This window comes from Propithecus coquereli, unplaced genomic scaffold (genome assembly GCF_000956105.1).
Source record: "Propithecus coquereli isolate 6110/MARCELLA unplaced genomic scaffold, Pcoq_1.0 Scaffold18, whole genome shotgun sequence".
NCBI lineage: Eukaryota > Metazoa > Chordata > Mammalia > Primates > Indriidae > Propithecus > Propithecus coquereli.
In genome coordinates, this window is record NW_012142745.1 from 11544255 (window position 1) to 11563980 (window position 19726).

Sequence of the window (19726 nt, forward strand, 5' to 3'; positions counted from 1 at the left end):
TTTCTTTTCTTTTTCTTTCTTATTTTTTTTCTTTCTACCCTCAGCCCGGCCCCCTCCCCCCAGGCCTGGCCCCGCCGCTCGGAACTGCGCCCCAATTACCTAGTTAGGCCCCAAAGTCTCCGGTCCGGACTCGGTGGCGCGGCGGTAACTTCCACTCGCTCCCCCCACCCCCCCCAGCGGCGGCGGCGGCGGCGGCTCTCGGGTCCCTTCAATTATCAGCTGAGCCGCAGCACCGCGCCCGGCGTGCGCCTCCGCCCGCGCCGCCTCCCTCCCTGCTCGTGCCAACACCCTCAGGGAACTACTTTGCCCTCTGGCTCCGGCTAAGTGGCTCGTCCGCGGGACCTGCCCCGCTGCCTACTCGTGGCCCATCACATAGCCCCTCCCTCCCCCGCCGCCCAGCTCGACTCCCCCTGCGGCCTCCGATCTCCTCCCGATCCCTTCGAGGGACCAGGAAGGGGACTGAGGGATCCGCTTGGTATCCCTCCGCCGGGGTCACCCACTCCCCTCCGTGGTAGCAGGAACTAATTCCCCTTCGGGTCACACGGAACCTAGAGGTAGAAATTTCACGGATCAGGAGCCCCTGTGACCCTTGGAAAAAGGAACAATCACCCCAAGTTAAAGAACCCCCTGCCAGCTCAAAAGCGGGGTCTCATTTAAACTAGGTCTTTGGCCCCATGACCCCAGTCAAGCCCCACCCCTTCCTGGTTGTCTTAGCGACGGCGGTGGCGTCCCAAGATGGCGTCGTGGCTGCCGGAGACTCTCTTCGAAATTGTAGGACAAGGCCCCGCGCCGAGCAAAGACTATTACCAGTTATTGGTCACCCGGTCTCAGGCAAGTGCGAGCCGCGGTTTACCCTCTCTCCTAACTCCCTGCCTGGCCCATTTGGGGCCCAGAACACGGGCCGTGCTAGGCAGAGAGCGACCGTGGGCCGCCGGAAGCGCTCAGTCCCAGTTCCGAGCCGGGAGATTTCCCTCGTCACCTCGGCCTCCTTGGCCCGGCGGCCCGCGTGTGCCTTCTCTCCCCCAGCCCGCCTTGTCCCAGGCAAGCCTTCTTTGCCTCCCCACAGTGCTGCCCGCTCCCTTCCCGCTATCCCGGCTTCCTACCCGCAGAGTTCCTTCCGTGCGAAGAGAAAAACAGCGTCCCCGGCTTTCCTGCCGCCTCACCTCAGCGTGGGAAGGAGGGAAAGAAAGACTCAGCCAAGTGTCCCAAGGAGGAGCTGGCAGGGGAGGGAAGAAAGGGATGGTCTCTTTTCCAGGGTAGGACTTAATCACGGGGAATTTTTTAAAATCTCATTGTGGCCTTTACGAGTACCGCGGGCACATCAAAACTTGATTATTTCTAGTAGGAATTAATGAGTCAGAGCTCTCCCCTTACCTTTTTGGAGCCCCTTCTATCCCACTGAAAGTGTGCGGGGATGGGGGAGTGGAACAAAAATATTTCAGCTGCTCTGCGCGTCAACTCCACCCATAATGACTTCTGCTCCACAACAATAAGACCGAGGATTGTGTTATCGCTGGAGGAAAGTAACCATCGTCCTGTTTTTATGATTACTTTAGTTATTGAAGGTAGGCTTTTCCTTGATTTATTGTGCTCATGAAATTCTCAGGTTGAGCTGGGCGTCCACTGGGAATACATTTCTGATTCCTGACTGAGCTTACGCCTGTCACTGAGTTATTCGTGCACTTTGTACTTTGAATAGATGCTATTCCTGTAAAATGAAATGTAGAACTTTATATATAATTTGTTTTGGTGTGGCTATTGATTATTCCATCAGTTTTTCCAGGAGCTCTTAAATAAAATAGGTAGTGAGTTTTTTATGTGCTTAAAAGCATCTTTTAAAATAAAGATGATAATGTGCCTATTTTTAAATCTAAAATTTGGAAATATTACAAGCCTAATATCAGCCTGTGAGATTTTTGTTTATTTAGTTATTGTTTTTGTAGAGATGAGATCTCACTGTGTTGCCCGGTTGGTCACAAACTCCTGGCTTCAAGCAATCCTCCCGCCTCAGTCTCCCTCCCAAAGTGCTGGGATTACAGAAGTGAGCCACCGGGCCCAGCCCCCAAGTTTTTAATTAAGCTGCTTTTTAGGGACTTTTGCACATTTAATTAGGGATTTCTTAAATGCTGGAATTTTCCCTTTTCCTGTAAAATTGTACAGTCATTTTTTATACATTTTTAGAAAGATTATTGATGTTTCCATTCACTCTAAGTAAGATTTTTAATCACGACAGTTCTTACTTTCTAAGAAGTGATCAAAAACATAATAACATCTTGTAATCTTCCATCTTTTGATATTTTCATCTACCTCAGTAAGTTACAGTGTTCTAATTTTTACTTTACAGGCTTTTAAAATTTTTCTTTTGAGCATTTTCTTTTCCTTGAGGTCTGCTCTTACAAGTATGCTATACTTTCTTTGATGTTGTAAGCCTCAACAAATTGAATATCTGTTTACCTTTTTATTTTAGTAAATTAACTTTAGGAGTGCTCCTGGCATTAGTTTTCTTCAAGAATGCTTGTGGTGTTGGTGTTCTTCAGATTTTACTCTAAAGTCTAACTTGGACACATGCCTTTCTCTAACTATTCTGTTTAATGAAATCTTTCCCACCATTCCCTCAATGTTCTTAATTTTTTCTTTTCTTTTTCTTTCTTATTTTTTTTCTTTCTATTTACAGGTCAAAAACCTTCCTTTATTTCAGGCCCTGTTCTTTTTGTCAATTATATATAAAATCCTTTTCAGGATCTGATCCATTGTCTTTTTTAAGTAGGCTGAATAAATCCACTACAATTCTCCACTGCAGTTCTACCAGCGAGAGTTAATGTCAATTCTAATTAATTCACCCTCTTTTTAAAGTAAAATTTGTTGTAAAAAATGGCAAGCCAAAAAATATATTTTTCAGTCAACCGTCTTGAGAATATGCTATTTTCTAACCACAAGATAATTTTTGTGCGTCTCAGCACAGGAAACCAAACATCCAGTAAGAGGTGGCCTGATATAAATAAGTACTAAAGACTAGAATTAAAATGTGTTTTATAAAATGGACTTTTTTCTCAAATGACTTTTCTTTAATTGTTTCTTGTACATTTCTTTCCCTTCCCTTCTGCCTTTATTCCAAAAAATGTTATATATTATCCAAAATATGCCCCAGATTTAGCTTTATCTTTCTTTCATGCTGATTCTGTTTTTTAGTCTCTGTTTCACTATGTCTTTTTTATTGTTTGTCCTAAAATTGAAATAACTGCACATTTGGCATAGATTAGAGGGCAGATCTCTCTCTCGTCAGTGTCATACCCCCCACTGGCATAGTCCAGAATATAAATGTTATACATACCTATTTCCTTTGTCTTCTTGCTTATATAATATCATTCAAAATATATTTTTATGCTTATAGAGACATTCCCTATTAACCACTTTGTCGGTTAATGGGGAATAATACCATGTTGTTATTTGGTATTTAGGTTTTTGTTTTTTAAAAAAAGCAACTTTCAGAATATAGATTAGGGTCAATATAGTTTAATTCTCAAATCTGATCTTTATAGTGATTCCAAGGCTTAGGAAAAAATCAGTGCACTGCTTTCTAAATCAAAGATTGACTCACTTATTCTCATTCTAGTTTTAGTAGTGTATACATATTTTCTTTCTTTGAAAACTAGTAGATTCATAGTATGTTAGGGCTGGAAAGAATCTTGAATGTTAGTTAGGCCAGGGATATTTTACGCGTGGCTTCTAAGAAAGTCTTAAATTGTGTTCCTGAATGAAAATGCTTTCCTTAATTTTAATCATAACTTGGCATTTTGTATGCGTTTTTTTTAAACTCCAAAGTAAGTTTGTGAGAGATTGCCAAGTTAATGAATAATACAGAGACTTTAAAATCTATGAGTCCACACTCTAGCCCAGGCAACAGAGTGAGACCCTGTCTCAAAAAAATTAAAATAAAATGTATGAGTGCAGAGGAAGCAAAAATCACTTTAGACTAGATGGTCTAGGAGGTTACTGTTACCACTATTTTACTCTTGAAATTCTGTCATCTTTGTCCTCTCAAAATGGAAATATTGCTTAAGGTGACCAGAACAGTTGACTTAGGTTTAACGTGAAAAATACTGGTAAAGTGTTAAAACAGTAACCATATGCTAAGTAGATGAGTATTGACAGATATGGCCTCTTGCAGGTGACAACCGGGGTGGTTATCACAAGAGCACCAACATGTTACAATCACTTCAGCAGATGGAAGAAGAATTGGGCAATAGATTAGTCTTATTTTATCTATTTTACTAAATCCTACTCAAAACTCCGAAAAGATATCTGAAACTAATGTCATTTGGGGAAAAGAAATCAAAAAGCTCACCTTCCTGCCCCTGAAAAAAATGGCAATTATTTTTGAAGTACTTTAGAGTTCTAGCACTGACACTGAAAATACCTGAGGTCACATGCCAGCCTGTGACAGGAAACTGTCATCTCCTTGACTTCTGACAAAGCAATTAAAGAGAACTAGACGTGGTGATGGCTGTGCGAGAGACAACAGAGAATTGCGCTCCTGTCATTTCAAACTACAGACCAATTTTAAAGATTCAAAATTTAAATGCAATCTAATAAGCAGTCTAATAAAAATGTTAATACTTGCACTCTTTGACCCAGCAAATCCATTTCTAGGACTTTTAATATCCAAAAATGCTATCACAGGTACATAAGGATATGTGGGCAAGACTATTCACCAAAGAAAAATAATTTTGAAAACATTTCTCCATGAGTGGAAATGTGGTTAAACAGTGATTCATTCGTACCATAGAATACTATCCAACCTTTTAAAAACAATGTGGTGGATCTCTGTTTACTCAGTAGACCAAATAAAATCTTTAGCAAGAAAAGTGAGTTACTGGTTTAAACATAATAAGATCCTATTTTAAAAAAATAAATAAATAAAATTTATTTTAAATAAACGTTAGTGAAGTTTTACAATGTTAGAAGAAGAGCTAGAATGATTCGCTCTTAGGGATAGAATTATGGATTGTTTTCACTCTCTGCATTCGTATTTCAGAAAGATCTGAGTTTTCTACAGTGAGCATTTATTCTTATAACCAGAGAAGTACAATAAAGATTTAAAATGGAAGTGTAAATGCATAATTCTCACTCTGAGACCTTGCCTTGCCCTGCACTCCCCCTCTTTCACCAGCGCCACCTTCGAGCCATCTCCCATATGGAATGTTGGGGCAGCATTGATAGCTGTCACAAACTCCTGCTGTTTTTGTGGGAGAAAATAATCCTAATTGACAAATTTAGAGAGAGTGCAAATGGGTTAATGATTACTTGGAAAATTTTAAGGATGTTCTAGTGTGTAGAAACTTCTTTTTAACGTAAGTAATAATTACTTTTGAGAAACTAAAGAATTGCCCTTTCTTGCCTTGATGGGTATGAGACAGTACTAATGAGCTAAAAAAGGAAACGTGAAGAGTAAAAGAAGGGAAAGGTAGTCCACTGAATAGATTTATTTGTCCCCAAAGAAAGCTTAAAGAACAGATCTCAAGTAACTTGAGATCATATTAAATAAACACCAGATTGCACTTTTTTTTTTTTTTTGATACGGAGTCTTGCTCTATCACCTGGGCTAGAGTGCGGTGGTGTCAGCCTAGCTCACAGCAACCTCAAACTCCTGGGCTAAAGCGATTCTCCTGCCTTAGCCTCCCGAGTAGCTGAGCTTACAGGCGTAGGCCACCAAGCTCAGCTAATTTTTCTGTTTTTAGTAGAGACAGTGTCTCCCTCTTGATCAGGCTGGTCTCAAACTCCTGACCTCAAGCAATCCTCCCACCTCAGCCTCCCAGAGTGCTAGGATTACAGGCCTGAGCCACCACCCCCAGCCCAGATGACACATTTTGAGAGCTGGATGGGGCGCAATCAACTTGACATGAGGATATTTTCCTAGGGGACCCAGGAACCCCCAAATAATGTTCTGCTCCAGCCTCCTGCCCCCGCCCCCCGCCGTCACACACAAGGTCCCCAAGAGCCACATACATAGAGAAGATAAAGTAGAAGAGAGGATTTGCATATCCCCCTTTGCTTCTGCTTATTCTTTCCCTGTCCTTAAGGGAATGTTGCCCACTGATGGAGATGAATGTTTCTGCAGACCTCCAAGCCATGGTGCCCATTCTGCTCACTGGCCACTAGCCACAGCCAAAATGTTTCTAAACACATTAAACTACTACTGTTTCTTCTAAAGTCCAAAAATCACTATACTACTTGTGCTCATTTATTTTCCTCTTCCCGGTTGTTTACATCTTGATTTACACTCCTGTTTTAGGCTGCCTTTTTGCCTGTCCCTCAGAGTCCCTCATTCTCCCCCTACCCTTAAAAGATACACTTTCCCTGTCTTCACTACATCTGAGAACCTCAGCCGAATTCTGCTAAAGCCCTCATCAGGGTATGTTTTGGTTTTCTCTCTTGCCATCATTCACCTCTTCACCCGTTCCTCCTGACAGCAGCAAGTGCAGGAAAGATGCCCTTCCCTGCCCTACAGGTTAGGCCAGGTGTTTATCGTAATAAACTGCATTATTCTTCTGTTCCTCATGTCTGACACACTTTAGAAAAATGATTCCCAACCTTGTGACACTCCAGGATATACCCAATTAGAGTTGTGAAATAACTTTTAATCAGAAATTTTAAGTTCCTTTTAATTTTTTTAAGTGGCATATGGCACTTTGGGGAAGCGAGGGATGAAATGATACAAATAAGGTGACTAAACTCTTAAAAATAACAATTTTCAGTGCTTTGTCATATTATAATCCAGTCATCAAGTGGCTACTGAATCCTCATTTCAAAATTGCATGACAGCTGGACATAGCTCTAGTAACATCTTTTTCCAGGTAAATCGTTCATTCAGCACCTATGAGCGCCTACTCACTCTGAGCACTTAATTTAGTCTCACCCTACATTGACACAGATTTGCTTCGTAATTATATGGGGCAGTAGAGCACTTAATTGGGAGTCACTGAGTCATGGATCCTTCAGTTCCTCCTGCTGGTGCACAAGCGCTTGACCTGGGGCAAGGCACTTAATTTGTCTGAGCCTTAGTTGCCTCATCAACAGAAGGTTACTAGTTTAAGAGATCACTAATGTTTATTCTAGCTCTAAAATCAAAATGCTACTTCACATCTTCACATGAAAGTAGTGTTTAATGTTGGGAAAAGCACTGGATTTTTTTTTTTTTTCAGAAAAATTGAGTTAAGATTCTGTATTAGTAGCTGTATGACCTGGCATAAGTCTTCACCTGCCTTATGTTCAGTTCTTTCATCTGTAAAATGAACAGTTCAACCCTTGACTACTTCACAGGTATGGTAAGAACCAAATATATGTAAAAGGCACTCCAGGCCAGTGTTGCTTAAAGAGAAGTTTCATGAGTTGGGTGCGTTGGCTGGCACCTGTAGTCCCATCTACCTGGAAGGCTGAGGCAGGAGGATTGCTTGAACCCAGGAGTTCTAGACCAGCCTGGGCAATATAGGAAGACCCTGTCTCTAAAAAAAAAAAAAAAAAATACACACACACACATAAAAACAGAGGTGATCAAATAAGATGGGAAAATCCTGGGTAAAAAAAAAAAAATTGTATCTTTTCTCAGAGCCTTTGAAATCCTACTGTACATCCTGAATCTCCAAGAGGAGACTGCAGCATGGAACTTTTCCTACAGGCATGTGACCATGGAACCTTCTTTTCCCTGAGCAGCTTTAGGAACTGAGACTCTGTGGAACACCTTTTGAAAAACACCCAGCAGTGTGCCTGGTACACAGCAGCAAATGTTGAAGAAATGGTTCTTAAATACCAATACCAAATCAGTCAAACTTCACCTTTTCCATGAAAACAATTATAGTAACCCTTTAGTCATTTCGCAATCTCATTTTATTTTGCTTATTTATTTTTAGAATCAGCTTATATTGTCACAGATATACTTATTGGTGTTTTGATTAGGATTGCAATGAATGTATAGATCATTTTGTGGTGAATCAACATCTTTCAATATCAAGTTTCCAATCCACAAATATAATCTTCCTTTTAGAAATGTGTAGGTATACTTTAATTTTGCTCAATGATTTCTCGTAGTTATAGTGTAAAAATCTTACATTTATTTTGTTAGATTTCTAGGTGTTTGACTTACTTCTATTGTAAATGATATTGCTTCTTAAAATTGTATCCTCTGTTTGTAGATAGTAATAAAAACACAATTTTTAAAATTCTTTTTGGTGATGAGGTCTCGCTATGTTGCCCAGACTGAAGTGTAGTGGCTATTTATAAGCGCAGTCATACAGCCTAGAACTCGTGGCCTCAAGCTATCCACCCACCTGAGCCTCCTGAGTAGCTGGGACAGGTGCACCACCTCACCTGGCCACAGTTGATTTTTGTTTCTGGTAAATTTCCTTTTATCCAATGATCTTGCTAAGTTACTAAGTAATAATTTATCTGTAGATTTTTTTAGATTTTCTGTGACCCATTCATGTCGTCTGTGAATAATGGCATACTTATTTCCTCCTTTCTAATCCTTGTCTTTTTTTTCCTTGCCATATTGCATTGGCTAAAATTTTCATTACAGTGTTGAAGAGAAATGATGATATCAGCCATCCTTATCTATTCCTGGACTTAAGAGCAAGGCTTTCATGATTTCAACATAAAATATGATGTTTGCTGTAGGTTTGTAAAAATCCAATTAAGATGTTTCATTTCAGTCTGCTTAAAGTTTCTATTTTGAATGGACAGAGAATTTTATTTTTAGAAAAAACAACAAAAAAAGATCTTTTAGCTATATATTGAAATTTAATTCTGCTGTTTTTCTCCAAATCATTCTGCAGATCGCTATTAACTGCTCCGGGATCGCCACATTCTCCATGCCTTAAATAGCAACCCCACTCCATTGTTGTGGCTGTGCACTTGATCCCAACCCCTGGTTCAGTCCCTATCAATCTCCTCAGGCCCATTCCTCCCCATCCTTTGAGTCCCAACCACAATGACATTTGAAACCGGTGAGTAAATGAAGACCCATTTAACAATTATGGTGACAATTGGCTATTAAAATTGTCACAAAATAGAGCAAAATTAACTAAATCCCTAGCTCATAGTATACGTTTAAAATTTTTTATCAATTGAAGAGCTAAGTGTTACACACACAAACATACACTCTGAAAGTACCATAAAAAAAATAAGAGAATATTATTTTAATCCTGAGGTAGACAAGGCCCACCTAAGCAAAACTCCAAATCTGGAAGCCATAAGGGAAAAGAATGGCAGATCAAGGACATTTAAAATAAAATTTTGTTTCATAAGTGATACCTACAACAAAATTAATATTTTGTTTAGAAAGATTGGGAGAATATCTTGGCCACATGTGTAGCAGGCAAACTCAGTATCCAAAGACTATTAATCCTATAAATTAATAAGGTAAATATCCTTGTGAGAAAATAAGCAAGTTACTTGAGGAAATATACACAACTACTGATTATATCAAAAGGTGCTTAACCTCACTAGTGATCAAGGAAATACAATTTAAAACCACAAGATATGGCTGGGTGTGGTGTCTTATGCCTCTAATCCCAGCACTTTGGGAAGCCGAGGCGGGAGGATCACTTGAGGCTAGGAGTTTGAGACCAGCTTGGGCAATAGTGAGATCTCATCTCTACAAGAAATACAAAAATTAGCCAGGGTGGTGACTCGTACCTGTAGTCTCAGCTACTTGGGAGGCTGAGGCAGGAGGATTGCTTGAGCCCAAGACTTTGAGGTTTACAGTGAGCTATGATAACACCACTGCATTCCAGTCTGGACAACAGAGCATGACCCTCTCTCAAAAAAAAAAAAAAACCCCAAGATACAGATTTTTCCACTGGCAAAAAATTGAGACTATCCAGATTGGCAAGATTGTGAAGAAAAGGACAGATTTCATTAAGTACTTGTGGCACACCAAGTTTCAGACCATGCCAGCAATACAAAGGTGAAGCTCCTTCCCTCAGGAAGCTTGTAGTCTAGTGGGAAGACAGACAAACACAGAGGACAGCAAGGTCATTCGTACAGTGGCGATCAGAGCCAAGTCTGGTGAGAGCACTGGAGGGAATCCTGAGTAGGTGGCCTGAGGTGGTGGTCAGGGAAGACTTCACAAGGACAAAATCTGAGCTGAGACTGAGGATAGAAGAGGTGAGGATGGTAGTCTGGGCAGAGGAACAAGATAAGAAAAGCTAAGATGTGTTAATGCAGAGCTTGTTCTAGCACAACTGATAAGTAATATGCCGCACTTTATGAAGTAAAGCTGGCTGTCAGGACCACCAAGGAGTGGACAGGGAGCAGATCAGAAAATGCCTGGTAAATCAAGAATTAAGACTTAATTTGGGCCGGGTGTGGTGGCTCACACCTGTAATCCTAGCACTCTGGGAGGCCGAGGCGGGATGATCGCTCAAGGTCAGGAGTTCGAAACCAGCCTGAGCAAGAGTGAGACCCCGTCTCTACTAAAAATACAAAGAAATTAATCGGACAACTAAAAATACATAGAAAAAATTAGCCGGGCATGGTGGCACATGCCTGTAGTCCCAGCTACTCGGGAGGCTGACGCAGGAGGATTGCTCGAGCCCAGGAGTTTGAGGTTGCTGTGAGCTAGGCTGACGCCACGGCACTCTAGCCCTGGCAAAAGAGTGAGACTCTGTCTCAAAAAAAAAGAAAAAAAAAAGACCTAATTTGGCCAGTCATTAGTTTTCAAATTATACTTTAGTTTTGCAAATAAATATGCTTCTGAGGTTCCATGAGCATTTTGATCAAACCTCCTCCTTGAAAATATTCTTAACTAATTTTAAAATTATAATACAAAAGAAATACCTGCGACCTCAAATGTATTATACACCACATTTTAATGCCTTAACTTGTGCTTCTAAAGTCTGAATAAACATGTTTTGGTGCGGGCCACAGAGAAAAACATCTGTCATCACTGTGAATTCAGTAGACTTTCTTATAAATGTTTCATTGTTTGGGAAAGCTGAGCCCTGACCAACCCTCTGGATTCGGGCCTATACAAAGCAGGTATAATTGGAGCAGAGAGTAAGCCTAAAAATCAGGAGACTGTCAAATGCACCAGCCCAGCACACACTCTTGGAACACTGACAGTTCACAAAAACATATTGACCACCTTGTGACAATAGTATCAAGCTAGGCTGGGCAGGGTTGGTTCATGCCTATAATCCCAGCACTTTGGGAGGCTAAGGCAGGAGGATCACTTAAGGCCAGGAGTTCAAGACCAGCCTGAACAACATAAAAAAATAATTCACAAAAAAAATAAAAAATAAATTATTCACAAGAGTATCAAGCTAGAAACAGCATTAACACATAGTAATTTTCAATGCTCTTGTTTGTATTTGGTGTTGGTATTTGTGATAAGGAGACAAGAATTTGGCAGATACTGTTAATGATTCAACTCTGAAACAAATCTTTTTTTTTTTTTTTTTTTTGAGACAGGGTCTTGCTCTGTTACCCAGGCTGGAATGCAGTGGCATGATCACAGCTCACTGCAGCCTCAAAGTGCTGAGTTCAAGTGATCCTCCCACCTCAGCCTCCTCAGTAGCTAGGCCTACAAGCACAGACCACCATACCTGGTTAATTGTTTAATTTTTTGTAAGAGACAGGGTCTTGCTATGTTTCCCAGGCTGGTCTCGAACTTCTGGGCTTAAGCAATCCTCCCGCCTGGCCTCCCAAAGTGCTAGGATTATAGATATGAGCCACTGTGCCCGGCTGTGAAACGAGTCTTCCTACCCTTACATTTATGGATCTTTTGGATCCTTGGTATTGAAAAGTATCCTAAATCCAGTAGCATGAATGATTTTTTAAAAATTGATTTCAACTAATTCATTTAACAAATGTTTGAGTGCCTTCTGTGTACCAGGTGCTACTAGGTGCTGTGCCAAGCACTGAGGATACTGTTGGGAGCAAAAGTATGTGGTCTTGGCCCTCACGGACCTTACAGTGTAGTGGGGGAGATAGGTACTGATCAAATAAACACATAAGCAAAACTAAGATGACAACCATGGTAAGTGCCATGAAGAAGAGACACCTGTGTGCTCAAGGGAATATTGTGGCAGGATATGTGGCCTTGGTCAGGGAGGTTGGGAAAGGCTCTTTGGAGGAAGTGAAGCTTGACTTGAGATCTGGAAGACTGGGTTAATGGAAAGAAGGTCAGTGCAGCTGAGGCACAGAGAGCAGGGTGGTCAGGCAGAGGCAAGGCTATGCTGGCTTCGTAGAACATGATCAGGAGCTTTGTCCTGATACCAAGAGAATGTGAAACTATTGGTTTTTAAGGAGATAAAGCGGCTGGCATACTGTATCCAAATGATTATAAAATGCACTTTTTTGTACATTTTAATATCTCTGAAATCAAAGTTTAGTTAATTTTTTTTTCTTTCTGGGCTGTATGTAAAATAATGATAAGACTTACAGTCAGTGGCATTTTGGAGTTGGTGAAATATAGTGATCAGGTTTGCAACTTTAAAAGATCACATGGGATATAAATGGAGAACATTTATGATTATCTGCATGGATCAGGGTTTTCTTTTATAATATCTTATAATGTAGAAATTGACTACTGATGCTGAGCAACACTGGTATTAATTTTCATCTAATTTCACTGCCTAATTTCAAAGTTCTCTTTTTATGAGAGTAATTTCTTCTCATTAACTTGATAATAAGTAAATACTATTAACCTGAACGTTTTAAAAAAATCTACCTTCATAAAATACCCCTTTTATTCAATAGATAAACACAAATTGATACAGACATTCATACATAGATATAGATAAGTCAGTACAGAATTTCCCTTAATAAAAGAGTTCTGTTTTGAAAAGCTAAAAGTTGGAAAACTGCTAGCCCAGGTAATAGGGATTCACCAAGGGTTTTTGCACAGGAGAATGACATGATTGAAATTGCAGGATAGAACTGTGATTCTGGTAACAGCAGTGTGGAAGACGAGGGAAAGGGAGGAAGGTGTTCTGGGAATGGAAGAGTGGTGGTGGGCTTGTTTTCTTACCCCCAAAAGCAGGTAAAATGTTCTGCCTCATAGTAATATTTTAAGGATTATATGAAGTGTGATATACAAATTATTGACATAATTTCCTTCTTTACCTTACATTTGTATTATGGTAAGATCCTTTAGTTTCTAAATGAATCTTTCTCTTGTCTAAAACTATATTAAAATGTCTCTCAGTATGTTTTAAAAAGAGAAAAAGATTGCCATTCCAGGGAAAAAATTATTTCCACATTCATACCCTATTATGCCAAATTCTCAGTGGCTGCCTCCAGATCCTCCATGATGCTCTCCCATGCACTTATTACGAAAGGTTCTCCCTTTTAAAGATGGGCCATCCCGGCCAGCAGTCCCCAACCTTTTTGGCACCAGGGAGTAGTGTCATGGAAAACAATTTTTCCACAGATGGGCTGGAGAGATGGTTTCAGGATGACTGTACATTTGTTGTACAGTGAAACGTCTCTGCTAATGATAATCTGTATTTGTACCTGCTCCCCAGTGCTAGCATCACTGCCTCAGCTCCACCTTGGATCATCAGGCATTAGATTCTTATAAGGAGTGTGCAACCTAGATCCCTCGCATGTGCAGTTTACAGTAGGATTCATACTCCTGTGAGAATCTACTGCCGCTGCTCCTCTGACAGGAGGTGGAGCTTATGTGGTGATGCAAACAATGGGGAGTGGCTGTAAATACAGATGCAGTTTCACTCACTCACCCCCACAGCTCACTTTTTGCTGTGCAGCAGGTTCCTAATAGGCCAGAGGGGTAGGGACCACAGATCCCAGCCATTACAAAGGTTCTGCACAAGACAGCTCCGAAGGATATAAGAGGCAATTGGCCACACTCTTAGTGCTTTTGCATTTTGCCTGTGGTATCAAATTTATTTTTCCCAATTAGTAGACCTTGTTTAAGCTGTGACTTAAATCCTTTAAAATTCTTTTAAATAAATAAAAATTATGCCTGAATATTACTTTTAAATACTGACCCTTTTTGCCTTGTTTCCTTTTTGGAGGAAGTTTGGTAACACCAACACTACTTTATTAAAAGCATAACTAAAAACATTGGTGGAGACATGAAGATACACGGTAGTGCTTACTGTAGTGAGCGTGCATTCGGGAGGAACTTGACTGTGATGGTTAGATGTGCATTCCTGAATTGTGGGAGAATAGGCTGTACAACCCACATTGGTATGAGTTGAGTTGTGGCCCCCGCCAAAAGATACCAAATCCTAACCCCCAGCACCTCAGACTGTGACCTTATTTAGAAACAGGGTCAGTGTAGGGGAAAGTAGTTAAAATGAGGTCCTATTAGAGTAGGGTAAACCCCTAATCCAGTATTATTGGTGTCCTTATGTGAAGACAGACACATAGAAGGCCATGTGATGATGAAGGCAGAGATTGGAGGGGAGGGGGATTGTTACTGTAGTTGATAATGCAAGTTGCCTCTCTATAGCTATTCTCACCTTTTAGTAGAGAATCCAGCTTTTAGTAGGGCTTACTGCTTAATGCAGTAAAATACTGCATGTTCCAACATCCCTGGCAGTTCGTTTAACCATGAAACTAAGTATTCATGACATATAGGAAATTTCCTTAAAGGGAAGTGGAATGGGGGCAGGCCTCTTCATCTGGCTGGCTGCTTAGAAATAAAATCAGGAGTAAGAGGAAAAATGATGATGGGAGGCAGCACTACACCGCCCCCCCAACCGCCATCACAGCGCCGGAGCTCCATTTTTTGCCTTTCCCTTTCTCTTCATTTCTTTCTGTTCCGCTTTCTTTTCCTTCTTTTTGTCTTTACCTTCCCTGCGTAAAAATGTTGGTTGGGACCTTTGGGTCCCTCATGCCAGTTACCTGGTACAATGGGTCTTTATCATGAGATCACCTTGATAAGGAGTGGGGGCAGCTGAGCCAAGCAAGCATGTGAGAAGTGAGGACCAGCAGCTCACAGGGACCCAGGACAGCTGTAGCCTGGCTGTGCTCAGCAGCAGAAGTTTGCCAGGGCCTCTTTGCTGCTTCACCATGGGACTTGGCCACTCCATCTCCCCCTATTTCTTGGTCTCCGTGTCCTTCTGTTTTTTCTGCTCCTACCAAAGGCTCAGTTCTGAGCCTCAAGTTCCATTTCCTCCAGAGAGAGGATCTGATGTTTTCATTCAGGCACTTGTCCCTTGTAGGAAGCTTTTTCCTACCAGACCTCCTCAGTAGCCACAGTCAGGCCTATCTCTTGCCTGTCCTTGGGTCATGTGGTAGGAGCCAGTGTTCTTACGACCAGCCTCTGTCTCTCTTGTGGTAACAGTGCCCTGATTTTCCACAGAGAAATCCTGGCTCCCTCGCCCTCAGTCTGTACAGTGTGAATATTCTTATACGGACCCAGCATCCTCACTATCCATAGTGATTCAGAGATGGACCCACTACCAAGTCCAAGCCAGTTATATGCTGAAACTCTTGAGAAAGGTGCACTTCTTTGATCCTTAGACTTGGCGCTGTAGTGTTGTGAGCCAGAATCTAGCAACCATCTTTGTCACTACCAGGGACAACCTGCCTGCGGATGCAGCCAGGATAGATGGGAAAGGAGCCAACAGGTGAAGGGTTGAGTCTCTGTGGTGAAACCAGCTAGGCTTTACCATTATATAAGTCAATGAGGTCTTCTTTTGCTCAAACCAGGTTCAGAGGGTTTTCCATCACCTATAACTAAAAGTGTCCTAACTGGTCCAGGTCAATGGCCACCCTGGTCTAATTAGCAATGGCTGGAATAGCAGGCCAGATGTCACTTTCAGAGCAAAATGTACTCAAGAAAAGCCAGCTTTAGAGATGGGGGCTGTGGGACAGGCAGTTTGAAGCTCAGCCTTTCCGCTATAAATAATGTTATGCAAAGCTAAGTTAGTAAAAGTTTGGAATTCATAAATCACAGCGGCTATGGTTATGAGACCAAAAAACAGTACCTTGAAAAGCTCATGAGGTCAAGATGTGAAAGGTATTCAGGAGCTCTGGCCTGTTGGCAACCTTGCTAGCAGGTGCTGTGGCCATATGTGTATTTGAACCTAAACATACTGCTGATGTGGACGTCTCATCAGGTGCCTGATGTGTAATATGTGTTTGCTGAATAAAATTCTTCCCATGTTTCTCAGAGACTGCCACTCCTATATTCTCCACTTTAGCGATCAGCAGTGTTTGGAGGAAGTAAAGTGAAATGAAACCTAAAATAAAACAAATCTAGCAAACAAAGGAGATATTTGTGTAGACAGTGTAGGCAAGTTTACATTCCGCATCAAAATACATGCATTTATTTACCAGGTCTATTATGACTTTACAATTGTTTTATAAATATGGCGGCATTCCAACTAGAAAGATCATATCATGCCCTTAAACATGAGGAAATCAAACAAATGGCTTAAGGCAAAAAGATAAAATTCTTTTACTAGTACCTAAAAGTCCAAACTATGTTGCTATTTTAAATATAGACAACTAAATTTCTTAGAGGCTAGCAAAACTGGTATTTTTAAGTGTAAAAGAGTGGAATATTTAGTTTTATTTGGAAAAGAAACTTTAAGGATTTAGGGATTTGTGAGCAACAGTCTCAAATAGGTTTTATTTATTTATTTATTTTTTTTTTGAGACAGTCTCACTGTCTTGCCTGGACTAGAGTGCCGTGGCATCAGCCTAGCTCACAGAACCTCCAACTCCTGGGCTCAAGCGATCCTCCTGCCTCAGCCTCCCAAGTAGCTGGGACTACAGGCATGCGCCACCATGCCCGGCTAATTTTTCTATTTTTAATAGAGATGGGGTCTCGCTCTAATTTTTCTATTTTTAATGAGACGGGGTCTCGCTCTTGTTCAGGCTGGTCTCGAACTCCTGACCTCAAGCGATCCTCCCACCTTGGCCTCCCAGAGTGCTGGGATTACAGGCATGAGCCACTGCGCCTGGCCTGGAATGCACTTCTAACTCTCTGCTCTAAATCATGAATTTCTTCCTAACTTGTGCAAAATTTAGTGTACCTAGATTTCCTTCTGTATATCTTCTCTATCCTTAAAAGATTTTTTAGTTGAGAAATAGTCTTGTTTGGGATAAACATTAAAGGAAGAAACTAGGAATTGGGAAGATAAGGAGGAGGTAAAACAGGAGTAGAAATTTTGTACTGCTGCCCCGGGGATGGGGGTACTGGCGGGGGCAAGGACCAGAGGCAGGTACTTGAGGCCTCAGGACTGTACTTCCATTGGACATGTATGAGCCAGGTGGATGCAGCCAGGTGTCAGTGTGCTCCTTTGCCTAAGGTGTGCTGTGAGCTAAGCCTCTGCAGCTTTGTTTATGGGGGTCCTATCCCTTTGAGAGTGTCATCTCTTGAACTCACCCAGTGTCACTTCTGTCCTTCATTCATCCTTTGCTTGCACTACTTCTCCACTTGGGACACGCTTTCCCCAATCTTTGCTCAGTCCTTCATCCAGTTCTCACTTCTGCCTTCATCTCTGCCGGTAATCCCCTTAAACTTGCCTTTTCAGGGGTGAGTTTGAGGAGAAAGCTTAGAAATAATAGGTCAAATAAAGGTTACTCCCAATTTTTCCATCTTAAACAGCCAAGTGACTCTGGATAGTGGCAGCCAACAACATGGCGTCATAAAAGCAAAGATAAATAAACACTCAAATAAGGGGCAAGACACTGAAGGAAATACCTCTTGATATTAGCAATAGGCAACATCAGTTTCTTAGCATCTCAGAGAGATTGATGGGGAGAGAGAATTTCTTTTCTAGCAAATAAGAGATAGTGAGTAGAAATTAGGCTTTGCTAATGTAAGCTGTATAAACTAAAAGCTGCAAGAGCCTAAAGTCTATGTTCAGCTCACACATGGTCATGAATCCAGCTCTTAGCACAATGCTGAGCACAGTGGGAACTCAGTAAATATTGGTTGGATTAATAAATATTAGTCCTATTTATTGTAATATTTTAGAAGTATAGACTTAAGCATTATACAAGATATCCGTGTAACAAAAACATCTGTACCCCCTTAATATTTTTAAATAATAAAAAGGGGGGAAAAACAAGTATAGAGCACAAAAAGTGGCACAAAGGAAGGAAGTAGGTCAAGAAGAGTTGTATGCAGGATGTCACTATAGGATTTGAATCTCAGAAAAATGGAATAGATATTTTCTGGAGAAAGAAATAGAGAGAAGGAACAATTCTATGCAGGAGGCATCCATTTTAGCAGTCACTGAATTGTTATACTGTAGTTGTAGAAGTACAGATGAAGTGCTGAAACATGGGCCATAGTCAGGGGCTAGTATGAGATGATGCTGAAGAAGAAGAGGTAGCAGGGGTCTCTCCTGGGCCTCCTGTGCCACCCCCAGGATTTTGGCCACAGGGAGTGGGGGAAGACATTCTCACCAGCATCTTAGTAAGAGGCCTTCAGCTGCTGTGTTGAGAACAGCCTGGTTCAGTTCAAGCACGGAGGCAAAGAACTTTCTTACGAGATTTTGTCACAATCCTCTAGGGTACTGTGGAGATGAAAGGAATGTCAAGTGATGTTAAGGAAGTGAAATTAATAGAATTTGGCCACAAAGTTGATGTTTTGTGATGGCAGAGGCTAAAAGTCTAGAATGACTCAACTACTGCCACCAAAATTAGGTTTGTAAGGAAAGATGACAAGATCAGTTTTTTATAGCTAAGTATAAACCATATTCAACTTTGTGGATTACACAGGTGGGTGTGCACAGTAAGCAGCTGTATAATTTAGTAGGACTCGAGAACAAGAGTGAAGATACAGATTTTGACTCAGCAGCATTGAGAGCTATTTGGATGAGATTACCTAGCGGGAGGAGAGAAGTTATCTAAGGACAGAGCTTTACCATTTAAGAGTCAAGACAAAGGGACACTGTGTCTCCACATTTGCATGTTCTTTTTACTTTTAGGGGTGGAAAATGTACATCACTGATATTGATACCATAAGCTACACAAGTTATTTGAAGATGGATTATTTTTCCTCATAAGTAAATATATGCATTTATAGTGGGAATAGTCTGATAAAACAGTGTTAGTAAAGGCAAGGCATCATGCTCTTGTATGATGTCCACAGGAGTGTAAACTGGTACATCCTTCCTGTGGCAGAAACCATTAGTTTCCCCCGATACCTACTTTCCCTTTTCCTTAGCAAATGATCACCTGACTTTTAGCTGTACACACAGGATTTGGAGAAAAAAAGACTACATTTCTCAACCTCCTCTGCAGCTGCATCTAGCCACATGACCAAATTCTGGCCGTGGAGATGTCAGTGAAGGTGGTGACTATGACTACACAGAGGAGTCCGTGAGAGCTAGACCCTTTTTCACCCTTCCTGCTGTCTGGGATGCAGATTCAATGGCTAGGACTTGAGCAGCTATCTCCTACCATGCAGAAGCAGCCAAACTCTGAAAATGATGGAGAGCTGGAATGGAAGAGGCCTGGTTGCCTGGGGCATGGACTGCCTCCTCTTGTACATATACGTCTGTCTTCTGTAAGCCACCCTGTTGGGTGTTCTCTCACATTCGACTGAACCTAATCCTGACTGATAGGCTTCCCAAAGGCAGGTTAGCAATATTTTGTCAAGTGTAACGTGTGCAAATTCCGTTACCCTGGCATTTCAGGATAATAATAAATGACTGTAGATTGGGGTGGGAAGATAAATTGCATAGAGTTACTTTGGGGTAGAAGCCCATCTTTAACAACTCAAAATTGCACTGAC

At 41.3% G+C, this 19726-nt stretch overlaps 2 protein-coding genes across 2 annotated transcripts in view; one reads left to right on the plus strand and one right to left on the minus strand.

The window, feature by feature from the left end:
* Positions 1 to 254, minus strand: part of TRIP12 (thyroid hormone receptor interactor 12) — a 196259-nt gene extending 196005 nt beyond the window's left edge. The window contains exon 1 of the mRNA XM_012642477.1: positions 100 to 254. The gene's annotated coding sequence lies outside the window, so the exon portion shown is untranslated. The remainder of the gene's footprint in view (positions 1 to 99) is intronic.
* Positions 255 to 725: 471 nt separating this feature from the next.
* FBXO36 (F-box protein 36) overlaps positions 726 to 19726 on the plus strand; it is a 95368-nt gene continuing 76367 nt past the window's right edge. The window contains exon 1 of the mRNA XM_012642499.1: positions 726 to 831. Within this exon, the coding sequence (XP_012497953.1) occupies positions 736 to 831 (96 nt within the window). The 5' untranslated portion in view covers positions 726 to 735. The remainder of the gene's footprint in view (positions 832 to 19726) is intronic.